The sequence below is a fragment of the Castanea sativa genome, chromosome 7 (assembly GCF_040712315.1).
Source record: "Castanea sativa cultivar Marrone di Chiusa Pesio chromosome 7, ASM4071231v1".
NCBI lineage: Eukaryota > Viridiplantae > Streptophyta > Magnoliopsida > Fagales > Fagaceae > Castanea > Castanea sativa.
Window position 1 is genome coordinate 30,715,157 of NC_134019.1, and position 14,058 is coordinate 30,729,214.

Consider the following 14,058-nt stretch of genomic DNA (forward strand, 5'->3'; position numbering starts at 1 on the left):
TATGCCCACTTTGTAGCGTCTTCTCTTGGACTTGGACTCAACGTTTGTGCACAAACTAGCAACAACAAAATGGTACTTTGGAGCCCATTCTGCGAAGCGCCTTGCCCAACTTCCTTCTTAGAAAAAGTCTAGATTAAGCATTGTCCAATAATATCAAGACGCGTGTTTAAGGTACAAAAAACGTAAAAAGAACCATCGACAGAGTGATACACAATGATTAGTGTAATATCATGTTTGTATATAATTGAGAAAATGTGAACGGGGTATTGCCTAAATTGCCTGGAAATTCAGGCGATGCCCCATTCACATTTTGCTAATGAGGAAGACAGAATCATTTGGAATGCAACAGCCAATAGGAATTTTAATCTTAGCTCTGCATATATCCTTGCCAATGGGGAAGCTCCTCAATTTTTTAATGGTAAATGGATATGGAAGCTAAAGGTGCTGCCAAGGATTCAATCCTTTATTTGGATGTGTTTTCATAACACCATAACAACCCGAGAAAGACTAGCTTCTAGAGGGCTATAAGTGGACACGGTCTGCCCAATGTGCAATCTCCATCCAGTGACTATTATCCATTTGCTGAGGGATTGTCATGTAGTTGCAAATCGTTGGTAGAGTCTCGGAATGGGCGTCTTAAGCTCTAATTTTTTCTCTTTGGACCTTCATAGTTGGCTGGAAAACAAGTGTAAAACGACTTTTACCTCAAACCACCTCCAGATCTCTTGGAGTGTTATTTTTGCCGTTGGAATATGGTCTCTATGGAACCATTGTAACATGGTGGTATTTAAGAATATGCCTGCTAGTCAAACCATTCACAGAGATATTATTCATAGGGCAGTGGAGTACGCTCATGTTGCTTAGAATACCATAACTAGACAACCATGGATTGAAAGGAATATTCGATAGGAAGGGCCAAATAGGAGCTGGTATAAGCTGAACACAGATGATTCTTCATTAGGTAAACCCGATATGGCTAGTGGAGGCGGCATTCTTCGCAGTGAGTCGGGAAACTGGATTAAAGCCTTTACAAGGAAGATTGGGATAGCCACTAGCTTTGTTGCGGAACTAGGAGCTCTTAGGGATGGTCTCAACATGTGTTTGAATATGCAAATTAGTGCTCTTGAAATTGATTTGGATGCAAAAGTAGTTGCCGATTTGATGTGTAATGTTGAAACCTTGAAGACTGATAATGCTTCTATTGTGGCTGATTGCAGGCTTCTCATCTCCCATTTTCCTCAAGTCAAAGTGTCCCACTGCTATCGTGAAGCTAACCGTTGCGTCGATGCACTGGCTAGATTAGGGTGCTCCCAAGTCCCTGATTTTATGTACCTTAATGCCCCTCCCCATTGTATTTTGAATGCTCATCTTTTTTATTTGTATGGGCTATCTCAGATGAGGCTCTGCCCCCTTTCTAGAGTTTCTAGTTCTTTTTAGTTGAATGAAATTTCCAGTTTACAAAAAAAAAAAATATATATATATATATATATATATATATATATATATATATACTCAGCCCATTTAACCAAAGGCCTTGTAGTTGAATTGACACATCCCGTGCACAAAGTGTTTGAGGGTCTAGAGAAAAAAGGTTTAAAAAAAAAAAAAAAAAAAAACTCAGTCCACTTAAATCTTGTCTTGCATGACAAGGAATTGCCCCAGCATTAAATGGGGAGTAACCACTATTTGAACCTGCAATCTTGAATTTGACCCACCTAACTCTGTCTTGCATGAAATTGGACCACTGAGCCGTCTGAGCGCTAAATGGGAGGTATCACCATTTAAATCCACAATCTCGAATTTGCAAGGTGACGGAATGCAAGGGCTTCATGTCACTCTTCTTGTCCTTGGGTGATCAGACTGGTGATGTATACAAACGGGACTTCAAAATATGTAGATAGAAACCCACCACAGCAGATAAAAACCCTGTACCCACCAACACCTAGCCACTATTCCACACCAATAAAACCAACCGCAAAGATCACCATCAAATCCCCATGTCGGAAAGCTCCACTAAACGGTCCAGATCTTCCCACTTAGCACCATCCTATTGGCCAGCAATCACATCAACATTTTCAACACTTCAACCATTGGCCCACGTTGCGAGATCTCGGTGGCTCTCTCCCAAATTCCCCATATTCTATTCTCTCTCTCTATATATATATATATATATAAATATAATAGTATAAAACAAAAAAAAAAAAAACAAAAAATGAGATAAATCAAAATCGACCACCTTAAATAAATGGCTCGTGGCCAAGACACTTGTCGATTCCACCATAGCCCAAGCTACTGAGACTGAGAAAGCAGCTTCGGACACGACACTCTCTCTCTCTCTCTCCCATACTACTTGCTCCCAAAATTTCGTACCCAACAAAAAAAAAAAAAAAAAAAAGGTAAAAACTTAAAGCCCCCTTCTCTTTCTTCTTTAGTTCATAAACTTATTTTTTACTCTCTCTTTCTCTCACTCTCTTTCTTAAGTTATATTTGTTGTTGGGTAGTTTTTTTTTTTTTTTTACTACTGCTTTTTTACTTCTGTTTTTGTTTTCATTATTGTCTTTTATGATAATTTTTTTCGTTTTTTTCTTGAAGTCATTTCAAAAAAATTTTAATGGAATATTTGTTAATATTAAGGAGCTTTGGTTGTTTTATTACTTTGTATACTAAGTTTAGGAAAAAATAATTGGTTGTGAAAATCAGTTGCAGGAAAGGGAATTAGAAATAGGGTAGTTTTTTTTTTTTTTTTTGTGGATGTTAATGTGGTTTTGGAGGTTTATCATGTTGTTTAAGATTTGAAAGTAACGACTTTGGCTTTGGTTTTGATGAATTTAATGGATATTGCGAGTCTAATGATGGAATGAATTAAAGTCTACAACTTGTTTTTTTTTTTTTTTTTTTATAAATTTTTTTGGATTATAAGTTGGTGAATTTTGGATCTGAATGAAGTTGGAAAATATAGAGGACTATAGTGATCAACTATTTATTCTGATGTCATCTGTATGTAAGACAATATGTCCAGTTCTAGTGACTTCTGCTTTGTACTACATCAGATTTCTTTAAAATGAGATCTTATTCGAATTTATTTTTTTCATGGTTTCATTTGTTTCTAGCTTTAATTGAGCTTCTTCTCTAACATGGGATAAGGAATCTTATTGGTTTGTCAGTTTTGGCTTTTGAGGCTTTTGGTTGGACGTTTACTACTTTAGATTCTTCAACATGGGATTTTTATGTGATATTTTTTGTCTTCATGGTTCCAATAATCCAGGATGAAATTTAGAATTTGGGTTTGCTTACTCATATGGGGTTTCCAAACTTAATTTTTGGTAAAATTCATTGGAAGAATTTATTATTGTTACTATGCAGTTTGATGTTTATGGGTTTTAATTTTATTCACTCTAGTCCATGGATGGATCTGAGTGTGTATTTTCTGCTTCACTGACCCAATCATTTTTCTTGATTTGGTGAATTCTGGATCTGAATCTAAAGAAGCCAAGACAAAGCTAGCAAACAGAAAATTACTATTCTTGGTCTTCTCCAAGTGGATGATACTACATATAAGACATCTGCTTAATTAAGTCAACCTGTTGCCATTACTTGAATTTTCCAAAAAATGGGGTCTCACATAAACTTCAAGAACTTTGGTGATGCACCACCTGGGGAGGGGAAGCCACAGGGAAATTACTCCTTGGCCAGGCAGTCTTCTGTATACTCCTTGACATTTGATGAGTTCCAGAACACCATGGGTGGATTTGGAAAGGATTTTGGATCCATGAACATGGATGAACTTTTGAAAAATATATGGACTGCTGAGGAAATTCAAGGCATGACTTGTGCAGTTGGTGGGGGTGAGGGAAGTGTCCATGGTGGGAATTTGCAGAGGCAAGGATCTTTGACATTGCCACGGACAATTAGTCAGAAAACTGTTGATGAAGTTTGGAAAGACTTGATTAAGGAAAGTAGTGATGGAGGTGGTGGTGGTGCTAAAGTTGGAAATGGCAATGCCAATGGGGTATCAAATGCAAATGTGCCACAGAGGCAACCAACTTTGGGAGAGGTAACTTTGGAGGAGTTTTTAGTGAGAGCAGGAGTGGTGAGAGAGGATACACAACCAACTCTAAGGCCAAATAATAGTGTATTCTATGGTGAATTACCGCAACCAAATAATAACACTGGTTTAACTTTCGAGTTTCAACAACCAAATCGAAGCAATGGAGTCTTAGGTAATCGGGTCATGGAGAATAATAATTCAGTTCCTATTCAGCCTCCTAGTCTTGCAATGAATGTAGGTGGACTTCGATCTTCTCAGCAACAAATTCAGCAGCTGCAGCAGCAACAGTCACTCTTCCCCAAACCAACAACTGTGCCTTTTGCCTCACCGGTCCATCTAGTAAACAATGCTCAGATTGCTAACCCGGGAAGTAGGGGTTCAGTGGTTGGAGTTGCAGAGCCTTCTATGAATACTGCTTTAGTTCAGGGTGGAGGAATTGGCAGGGTCGGTTTAGCTCCTGGAGTTGTCACTAGCATTGCTGGATCTCCTGTAAGTCAGATATCATCAGAGGCAAAGAGTACTATAGATACATCATCATTATCACCAGTTCCATACGTATTTAGTCGAGGAAGGAAATGTGGTGGAGCTTTGGAGAAAGTAGTAGAGAGAAGGCAGAGGAGAATGATAAAGAATAGGGAGTCAGCTGCAAGATCACGGGCTCGTAAGCAGGTAAGCTTATGATTCATCACAACATGTATAGCAGTTAATTCACTCTCTATTATGTTTGCTTTTTTTATGCCAGCCAATTGTGTAATAAGAAATGAATCCTTGTAGCAAATATTTTGGTGTGGTTTAAAGTCCTATACTACTTTATATCCTTAAATACAGATAGAATGCTAGTGCACAGTGCAGAGCTACAGCTGATATGAAGTTTATTTTAATTTATAGTACTCTATCAGTAGTCGTTTCAATCTGATAATTGAGAAAATATATGGCTTTAATTAATAGCAGCAGTAAAACTATAGTTTATGGAGAAAGTGAAACAATTTAAGGGTTTAATTAATAGCAGCAGTTTGTACACCCTAAGGCAAACTTTTGTGCAGTTCCTTTGCACATCCTATGGAGAAAGTGAAACAATAGGACCTTCAACAGCGTCAAACTTATATTAAATTTACTAAGTTCATGTTTCATGAGGTTTTAGTATAAGTGGATGCTTGTAGTAGGCAAGAGGACTTTCAACTGCTCTTCATTTCTTGATTTTGTTTCTCCTTAATTTCAGATAGTAATAATTGGAGATCTTGTGTGTGTGTGTATTTTTACTGCTTTATTACTTATAAAAAAAATTGATGAAAGAAGAAACTGATGTGGCAGGACAACCTAGGCTTCACCACCTAGAACAGTCCCACGATAAACATTGCAGCCAATGGTTTCTAAAGCTACTATACAGATCTGGCTTTTAGGATCTGTATTAACTTGTGGCTTTTGGGAGACAATCGTCCACTTAGACAGCCAGTTTAACATAGATATCATAAATAGGAACAAAAGTAAATCTCTTCCATATTAACTTGGTTAATGTCTAAAGGCTAAATCATATTACTTAAGAAAAAATCCATATCATTGTGATTGTATTCATTTGAAAGTGAAGATATTTTGTTGGATCGTGTATCAGAAATGGCTTTATAAATTTATGAGATTTCGATTTTGTTTATAGAAGTTGATAATAAACTTCACTTTTGTCTTTTGAGTTTCTGGCAGGCCTATACCTTGGAACTGGAAGCAGAAGTTGCAAAACTTAAAGAAATGAACCAAGAATTACAGAGAAAACAGGTATATTTTTAACAAAAGTAAAAAAAATCTTGGTCATTTATCTGGTAATTTTGGTTTGGAGAGACCCAATTTGAACCTTATTCTGGTTTTTGCAGGAAGAAATTATGGAATTGGAGAAAAACCAGGTAGATGTCCTCTTTGAGTTGTTTCATTATCTTACATTTTATATTTGATACAGAGTATTCCATCAAACAACAAACACATTTTCATATTCCCATAACTTTAAAAAAATTATGCACTCTTTAGTGTTTCAATTAAGAAATCACTCTATTGTGTCCATGATCTTTGTTACAAGTTAGCAGGCTACATCAAAAGGGTATTTCTTAGAGTAGACATCTTTTTCTTCCATTTGCATCTGTGTCAGCTTAACGGTTAATAGATTTCAGTTCTTGTCAATGTAGACTGAAAATAGCTCATTAAAAGAGTGGATGTACTGAAACAAAACTTGTCATGAGATGAAATTTTTTGATAAAAAAAGAAAAAGGCTAATTAATAAAATCAATTATTTTTTTGGCACCTGTTTTAATTTCTTGGCAATAAGCCTATACCTTGGGGACAACGTTAGTATTTCTTGTCTAAAAAGTTGCTACTTAACAATTGATAGGAATCACACATTCAAGACCTTTATGCATTATGTTATGTACACTTACTATATGAGAAAGCAATGAAGTACTGAATTTAAAGATGAGTCCTACTCTTACAAATGAATTACCATTGACCAAGGGTGAGAATCATGTTATTGGACCAAATAAGGTGGCAGTCAGGAAATTGAATTCACAAGAAAATACATATTTATATCTCTCTCCCACGTGTGCCCGCATATTTAGAAACAAAACCAGTTCGCTAATTCATTAACTCAACAAGTGAAGCAAGATTTCATTTTGTTGCTTCAACAGCTTATTGTTGTAAATTATGAAAATGCACCGACACTAGTTGATTAATATTACTGGTAGAGTTGGAGGCTTAAGCAACTCTTTTTATCTGTTTGTTTTTGCAGAAATTAGAGACAATGAATCGGCAGTGGGGAGGTAAAAGACAATGCTTGAGAAGGACTCTGACAGGCCCTTGGTAGAGATGATGAACTGGACTTCGGGTATAAGGGTTGGTGGTTGAGTATGGAGACATAGGCATTAGTGTGATATAAGGATAGTAGTAGTGTGTATCTGATTACAATCTTATACTACAGAGGGTAGGTACCCGTATGTATAGAGCAGATAGTGTTTGAGTTGTAAATTATAAACTGAAATAAGAGTTTTATCCTGTAGATTAAAACTTGTGTTAGTGTGATACCTGTTTGTAACTCCTCTGATCATTGTTAGGGCAGTTGTGATTCTTAGGCAAGCCTTATGCTTCAGTTTGGCTCTAACCAGAAACAAAGTTGAGATTGAGTATTATGGCCTATTTTTAATCGGAACAGGTAACAAAATGTCGAAGGCATATATGCCCTTTCGTGCAACTCCTCTGATCACATCGAGGGCAGTAGGAATGGGGAATTAGAATTTTAAACCAGTAAAATTGTGTATATTTATACATATTCCCTAGCTTTATGCTCATGCGATGTACGGATTAATAAAAAATCATGACAAATAAAGAAGAAAAAAAATCACAAATATATAAGTGAAATTGAACAATAAACAGTAAATAAAAATAAAATAAAAATTACTTTAAATTATATGACAAAACTACAAAGGGTTATTAAGTAAGTTCAACTTCTAAACATTAGAAAAATGTACACAAATTTTCAAATAATGTATATAATTTTGCATATACAACGCACATAATTTTCAAATTCTTGATATGTGAATATTTTAATCATAATTACTAAGAGTATAAGGCCTATACGTTCAATATCTTAATATTCAAAGTAAACGATTCTCTAAATTCAAAGTACTTTTTTATTTTTTTAAACAACGTACACAATTTCATATATTCAATGCACAATTTTTTGATGTGTGAACATTTTTCTTTACAAATTGTTGGGAGTGTAAGGTCTGATATTCAATATTCAAACTTTCTAAGAACGTAAAAAATTTTGTATATTCAATGTACATAATTTTTCAAAGAATGTATACAATTTTATATATTTAATGTACAAAAATTTTAAAAAAATATACACAATTTTGTACGTTTAACATACAAAATATTTTAATGTATGGACAACTTTTGTCACAAATTACTAAGTGTTTAATTTGTACATTTAATATCCAAATCTTCAAACAATGTGCGGCTACATTCAATATTCAAAATTTCAAAGAATGTATTAGATTTTGTATATATGAAATAAGACCTTGGTGTTTCGTGCGAAAACGAGTGTGGGGGAACCTTTTTGTGGGTAAACAAGTTGGAACAAATTTTTTCTCCAAACTAGTTTAGAGAGAAACCCTTCAAACTCCTCATATATCTAATTATTGAATTGTATGTTTTTTACTATATCATGGGAAAATTATAATTTAGTCACTTGTGGTTTGGTCGAAATTTAAATTACTTACCTGTGGTTTGAAATTTGATACTTTACCCACTTGAAGTTAGCTTAATTAGATTTCTATAATCCACCTTTGTTAAAAACAAAGTTAAATATGTAATTTTACTCCATTTTTATGTCTCTCTCATTCAAAACACAAAAAACATAAAAATACAAGATCAAATAAAATAAAAAAGGAGAAATTGCACTTTACCAACCTGTGGTTTGATTCATTTTAAAAGTTCCCACCCGTGGTTTAAAAGTTAATACTCCTGAGGTGACCTTCGTTAGACACCCGTTACCCACCTCTGTCATTTCCGTTAAAAAATCCCTTTTACTATAAAAGCCACAATAGAAATAGAATTAGAAGCAGCATATTGAAGAACGATCTCTCTCTCACCATCTTAGAAATCAAATTTTCAAACCCAAATCCCATATCGTGACCTGAATCTTGTTCAATCAACACAATAATTGGTTCCCTTTTAATGTATATACTACCAACAAAAAGGAACCCAGATAGCAAGGGGAAAAAAGAAGAAGGAACCCATGTTTTATTTATTTATTTTTATTGGAAGGAACCTAGAAGATTCTTCATCTTCTTTTGAAGCCATAGATAGAACAAATATGCCAAATCCTAAAAACTCACAGTAGGAAAAACTAAACCAACCTAGAAATCCATTACACTCGCAAATCCATTAAATCCAAAAAATTTGAACCCACCAACCATAAGGAAATTTAAACCAACCTAGAAAATTTGAATCCACCACTCTCTGCTACTTCAATCTTAGCCGATCTAGACAATTAGGTTACTCTGCTGCTTGGCCGATCTCACGATTTCGTTTTTCTTGTTTCTTTGTTTTTGCTTCTCGGTCTGGGGTTTGGGCAGTGGCTAACAGCAGTGGTGGTGTTGGAGGTGGTAGTTTGGTGAGGCTATGATTTGATGGTTCAGTGAGTTGGCCGTGGTGTTGGATTTGTTAGATTGTTGGTTTTTTTTTTTTTTTGCTGGGTTTTTCTTGTTTCTTTGTTTTTGATTCCCAGTTTGGGGTTTTGGGTGGTAGCTAACAGCGGTGGTGGTGTTGGAGGTGGTAGTTTGGTGAGGCTATGATTTAATGGTTCAATGAGTTGGCTGTGGTGTTGGATTTGCTAGATTGCTGGGTTTTTTTTTTTTTTGTAGATTTTTTTTTTACTTGCAAATATGGGTTTTTTTTAGAGAACCCAACAAAAGAGAGAGGGTTAGAGTTTTAGAGAGAGGGGTTTTTTTTTTTTTTTTTTTTTTTTTGTCTACCCTCTTTTGTAAAACTTTGTGCTAATTATGTATATGAAAAATGATGAAACAAATTTTATCTTGACTTGCTTTTTGATATTTTTCTTTTATGTTTTATGTGAAGAAGAAGAAGAAGAAGGAGAGAAAAGAGGAGAGAGACATAAAATATAATGAAAAAGACACATTTACCCCTATTTTTAACCGCGAAAAGGGAGAGGTGGTTACAGATGTCTAACGGAGGGCACCTCAAGTGGGTTAAGTGACACTTTTTAAACCACAGGTGGCTTAGTTAAAATTGGCCAAACCACAAGTGGGTTAATTGCAATTACCCCAATAAAAAACTATCCATTAGAATACTTACATCATGAAATTTCTAACTACATATAGGCGACTTAAATTTTGGTCAAATCTCAAGTGGGTAAAGTGTCAAATTTTAAACCATAGGTAGGTAAATTAAATTTCAGCCAAACCATAGGTGAGTAAGTTGTAATTTACCCTTATATCATTAATGCTTGCCAAATTTCAAGAAGATCAAAAATTAATTGCTATGTCATTAAACAAATGTTAAAAATTCAAGTTTTTATAATCTAAAATTGTGTATAAAAAATAAGTTTATTAATTGAATAGTAAGTAATATTCAATTTGAATGAAATTTGATATGTATGTTAATAACATAAGGAATATGAAATTTAATGGTTAGATTTTCAAAATTCACACCCGTGTGGGCCTTTTTTGCAAGTGTTGGGTTGGGCCGTTCGCTGCTACACTAGGCCTAAGATTTTCTTCTGGGTTGAGGAGTTAGGACCGGTCCGAGAACAAACCTTCCTGGTCCGGCTTGTGCACAAACAATGCCCTTTGGTGATCAGATCTTTACAGCAGGCAGAACTATCACGTTAGCTACAACAGGCAGATATGATAAAGAAGAAAAGACAATAATAGAGATTTAAACAATATAGTTAGTGGGCCTCAATGAAGGGTGGCCGTTTTACACTATAGTATCAGAATAATGAATGTTAGATGGAGAGTTAGAAGCATATTAAAGAAATAAATGTTAGCCTGCCGCGATGGGCCGTTTTACAGAGCTTGCGTCAGGAAAGGGAACCACTCTCTCAACGCGACTAATTTCTCTGAGGGGAAATTAGTTGCTTTGAAGGAACGGGCCTAAGTGACTTGGGTTGAATGAGATTTCTTCCCTTTTTTTTTTATTTGGTTAACAGAGAGCATGAGTTGGAAGGGAAGAGGGAGATTAATCCATTCGGTTCATGTCAATCACTTCATTCACTCTGTTTCTTTCTTGCTTCCATTTCTTTTAATCCTTTCCTTTTCTTTCGTTTTCTTTTTTACTCTCTTTCTTTTTGTCATTTCTCTCCTTTCTCCTTTGCGTTTTCTTATTCCCCTGTTTTCTATGATTCTTGCCACTATTTTACAGAGGTTCCCCTCCCCTTGCTTTTTCGTCCCTCAGCTGTGCACTGTAGGGCTTCTTATATAGGGTCAGCCGTGTTTGGCTTTTTACCATTTTAGCCCTTAACCGTTTTTTCCTGGCATGGGCTCCTTTGCCGACCGTCATTGACTGGTCAGTCACCCAGCCGGTGCCAGCCTGCCTCAATCAGAGAAAGCTTTTTTGTTTTACTCACTCCTTGCGGCATTCTTACCTGCCACGGAGTGAATACTCCCCTTCCCTTTACCCTTCACGGCATGCACCTAGTGGTTCCCACTCAACCTTGCCTCTTTTGGTTCGCATGCCTTCCTAGCAGGACATTGCTTCCAAAAGGGCTTGAGTAGGAAACACAAAAATGAGTTTTTCCCTTGTTCCACCGCCAGACCATACTCCCTTACCTCTAACCCATGACCTCATCATTTCCTGTATTGGGTGGGTACAGGCTGATGGTGTCTGGGCTTTGCGCGTGCCTTACCTCCATGCTCGTTTAAATCCTGCCTGCTGTTCATCTGTCTGCCGCGGTCTGAACGTCAAACTGCCCAGCCTGCTGCTCGTTTTTGGCTTCTTTCGGCGTGGGCTATTTCGCCCGACTTTTCATTTTTGGCTTGCATCTTCTGAGGACTGGGCCATGCTTGTTCGTGGGCCGTTCCAAGCCTTTATTCCTAGCCCCCGTTACTTGCTTCCTGCCACACAATTCTGTCATGCCTATCATGAGGCCTACTTGACCCCAAGCCTGCTAGGCCACTTTGGACATTTTCTGTTCATTCTTTCTCCGAAGGTCCAATGATTTCACTGTGCCCTTTTGCTACTTGCGGCCTCCTAATGTCCCACCTACTTTCATTTTGGCGTCCTTGGCCCACTTACTCTCTCGGGCGTCCTCGGCCCTTTTTCAATTCTACATCTCCCATGGGCTTTTACTAACTTTTTGGGCTTCCTCGGCCCAAGTATTTCTCACTTTTCCCTTTGGGCTCATGGGTTTTCCACAACCCCTTATTTTCTTTACTTGCACTACTTTGGGCCTGCCATAGCAGCTATGGCCCATTCTCACTTTTCCACATTCATACAGCTCATGGGTTCATGGTTACTTTCTTCCGGGCCTTTTTAGGCCAACTTACTTCCTCAGGATTCATTTATTTGCTTGTTAGACGCACTATTCGTTGTTTCTGCCACTCGCTTAATGTCACTTCCACAATACTTTCTTTAGCCCATGACTTTGGGCCTTCCTCTCTTTTGGGCTCGCAAAGAATGAGCGTCTACAACACCTAAAAAGAAGATATATGAGAATTTTGAAGAATTTTTCTCCTCCAAATTAGTTTGGAGAGAAACTTTGTTCAACAAGTAACAAGTTGGACTTATTACGGCGAAACAATCACACCTTTGAGTCAAGCTTTTTGTCTAGAAGAGGTGTTTTAGTAATTACTTGTCATTACAAATATATATATATTGGTTGAAACCAAATTTCATTAACTAAGTAGAAAAAAAAAACCCTCTAAATATAGAGGACAAAACCTCTCATAATCTAGATTTAAGCTATCATTGAAAAGGAGCATATACAAGTCCATCAGATGACTATCAAAAAGCATAAAACCCTGGCTTGAAGTTGTACCTCTTCTACACATTGGTCGTACCAAAGCATCTACACATTTATTTACTGCATATAAGTAATGACTCATCTTCACTTGAAGAATTTTGTTGATGAGAGTCCTACAATCCATAGCAAGAGAGGCATGATGTAAATCATTGTTATACTCTTCAGTATCCCTACTGAGCGCTACTCTTCCATCAATTTATATTTTCCATTGCCAAAAGATTCAAACTAATACATTAACAACCCATCCTTTAGAACCCAAAGCTCTGCATCGACATTGTTGGACACCCCTATGGCTCAAGTAAAGCCTTTCTAACCCAAAACCTATGTGGTCACAAATTTGGCCCCCTTCACTTTTTATCTCTGGATTGCCCATAAAAGAACCATTTGTGTTGAGTCCATACTAGCTAAATTTGGGGTTATACCTAACATAAAATTAACCAAATAATTTAAATGTATTTTTTAAATCTACATAAATGAATGTATTTATACATGTCAATTTGATCACTGCACACCTTTGATGTGATGATCATTCCACAAGTATAAGTGTTTGTGGGATGTGGGAGGTAAGACCGAGATTCAAGTTTTCAGAAGGGAATTTTACACCCATATATATTTAGATCAGGCTAAAGTAGAATTTCTATTTTGTATATAAAAAAAAAATATATATATATATATAAAGAAAAACTAATAACAAATTAAAAAAGTACCTGGGTTCAAAACTGCACCTTGGTAACTAAGGTACAACGGATCTTATTAGAATGATGAAATTCATTCTCAACGTTAAACTGAGTAATCATTTTTGAAGGGTTTGTCTGCATTAAATATAAAAGATGTTGTGCAATAACCAACTCTTCGTTGTAGTCTAGTTGGTTAGGATGCTCGGCTCTCACCCGAGTGACCCGGGTTCAAGTCCCAGCAACGGAATTGTTTTTTTAACTAGTCACTATGACTGTAACATTGACATCCTTTTTTAACTAGTCACTATGACTGTAACATTGACATCCTTTTCAGCCCAGCTCATGCTAAAATAGCAAAAAGGATTATTATTATTGCTATTATTGCATTTTCTAAGAGTGAAGAGACTAGATAGTTTTTTTTTTTTAATGAGAATATTATAACTTTATTGAAATGAAGATAAAATCAATACATTATGAGTCAAAGTAAACTCAACCATACCTGGATTTTCCTCTATCTAAGTTACATATGAAATAATTTTTTTGGCCTATTGAGCTAGTATATGAGTCGGATGATTGCCCTGTCACTTTACACGAGAATTGTACTTATTTGAAATCTTGTAGTTTTTGTTACTATGACTCTGTAACATTGACATCCTTTTCAGCCCAGCTCATGCTAAAATAGCAAAAGGATTATTATTATTACTATTATTGCATTTTCTAAGGGTGAAGAGACTAGATAGTTTTTTTTTTTTTTTTTAATGAGAATATTATAACTTTATTGAAATGAAGATAAAATCAATACATTATGAGTC

At 36.0% G+C, this 14,058-nt stretch overlaps 1 protein-coding gene and 1 non-coding gene across 2 annotated transcripts; both read left to right on the plus strand.

Annotated features, from left to right (window-relative positions):
- The first annotated feature begins 2,257 nt into the window (after window positions 1-2,257).
- LOC142643343 (ABSCISIC ACID-INSENSITIVE 5-like protein 5) lies at window positions 2,258-7,087 on the plus strand. Its single transcript, XM_075817910.1, has 5 exons — window positions 2,258-2,396; window positions 3,490-4,717; window positions 5,744-5,815; window positions 5,911-5,940; window positions 6,813-7,087. Exons 2-5 carry the CDS (start codon window positions 3,611-3,613, stop codon window positions 6,885-6,887), a joined length of 1,284 nt encoding a protein of 427 aa, XP_075674025.1. The 5' UTR covers window positions 2,258-2,396; window positions 3,490-3,610; the 3' UTR covers window positions 6,888-7,087.
- A 6,333-nt stretch (window positions 7,088-13,420) lies between these two features.
- On the plus strand, window positions 13,421-13,493 carry TRNAE-CUC (transfer RNA glutamic acid (anticodon CUC)). The gene has a single exon. It is a non-coding gene; the product is annotated as a tRNA-Glu (tRNA).
- Window positions 13,494-14,058: the final 565 nt, after the last annotated feature.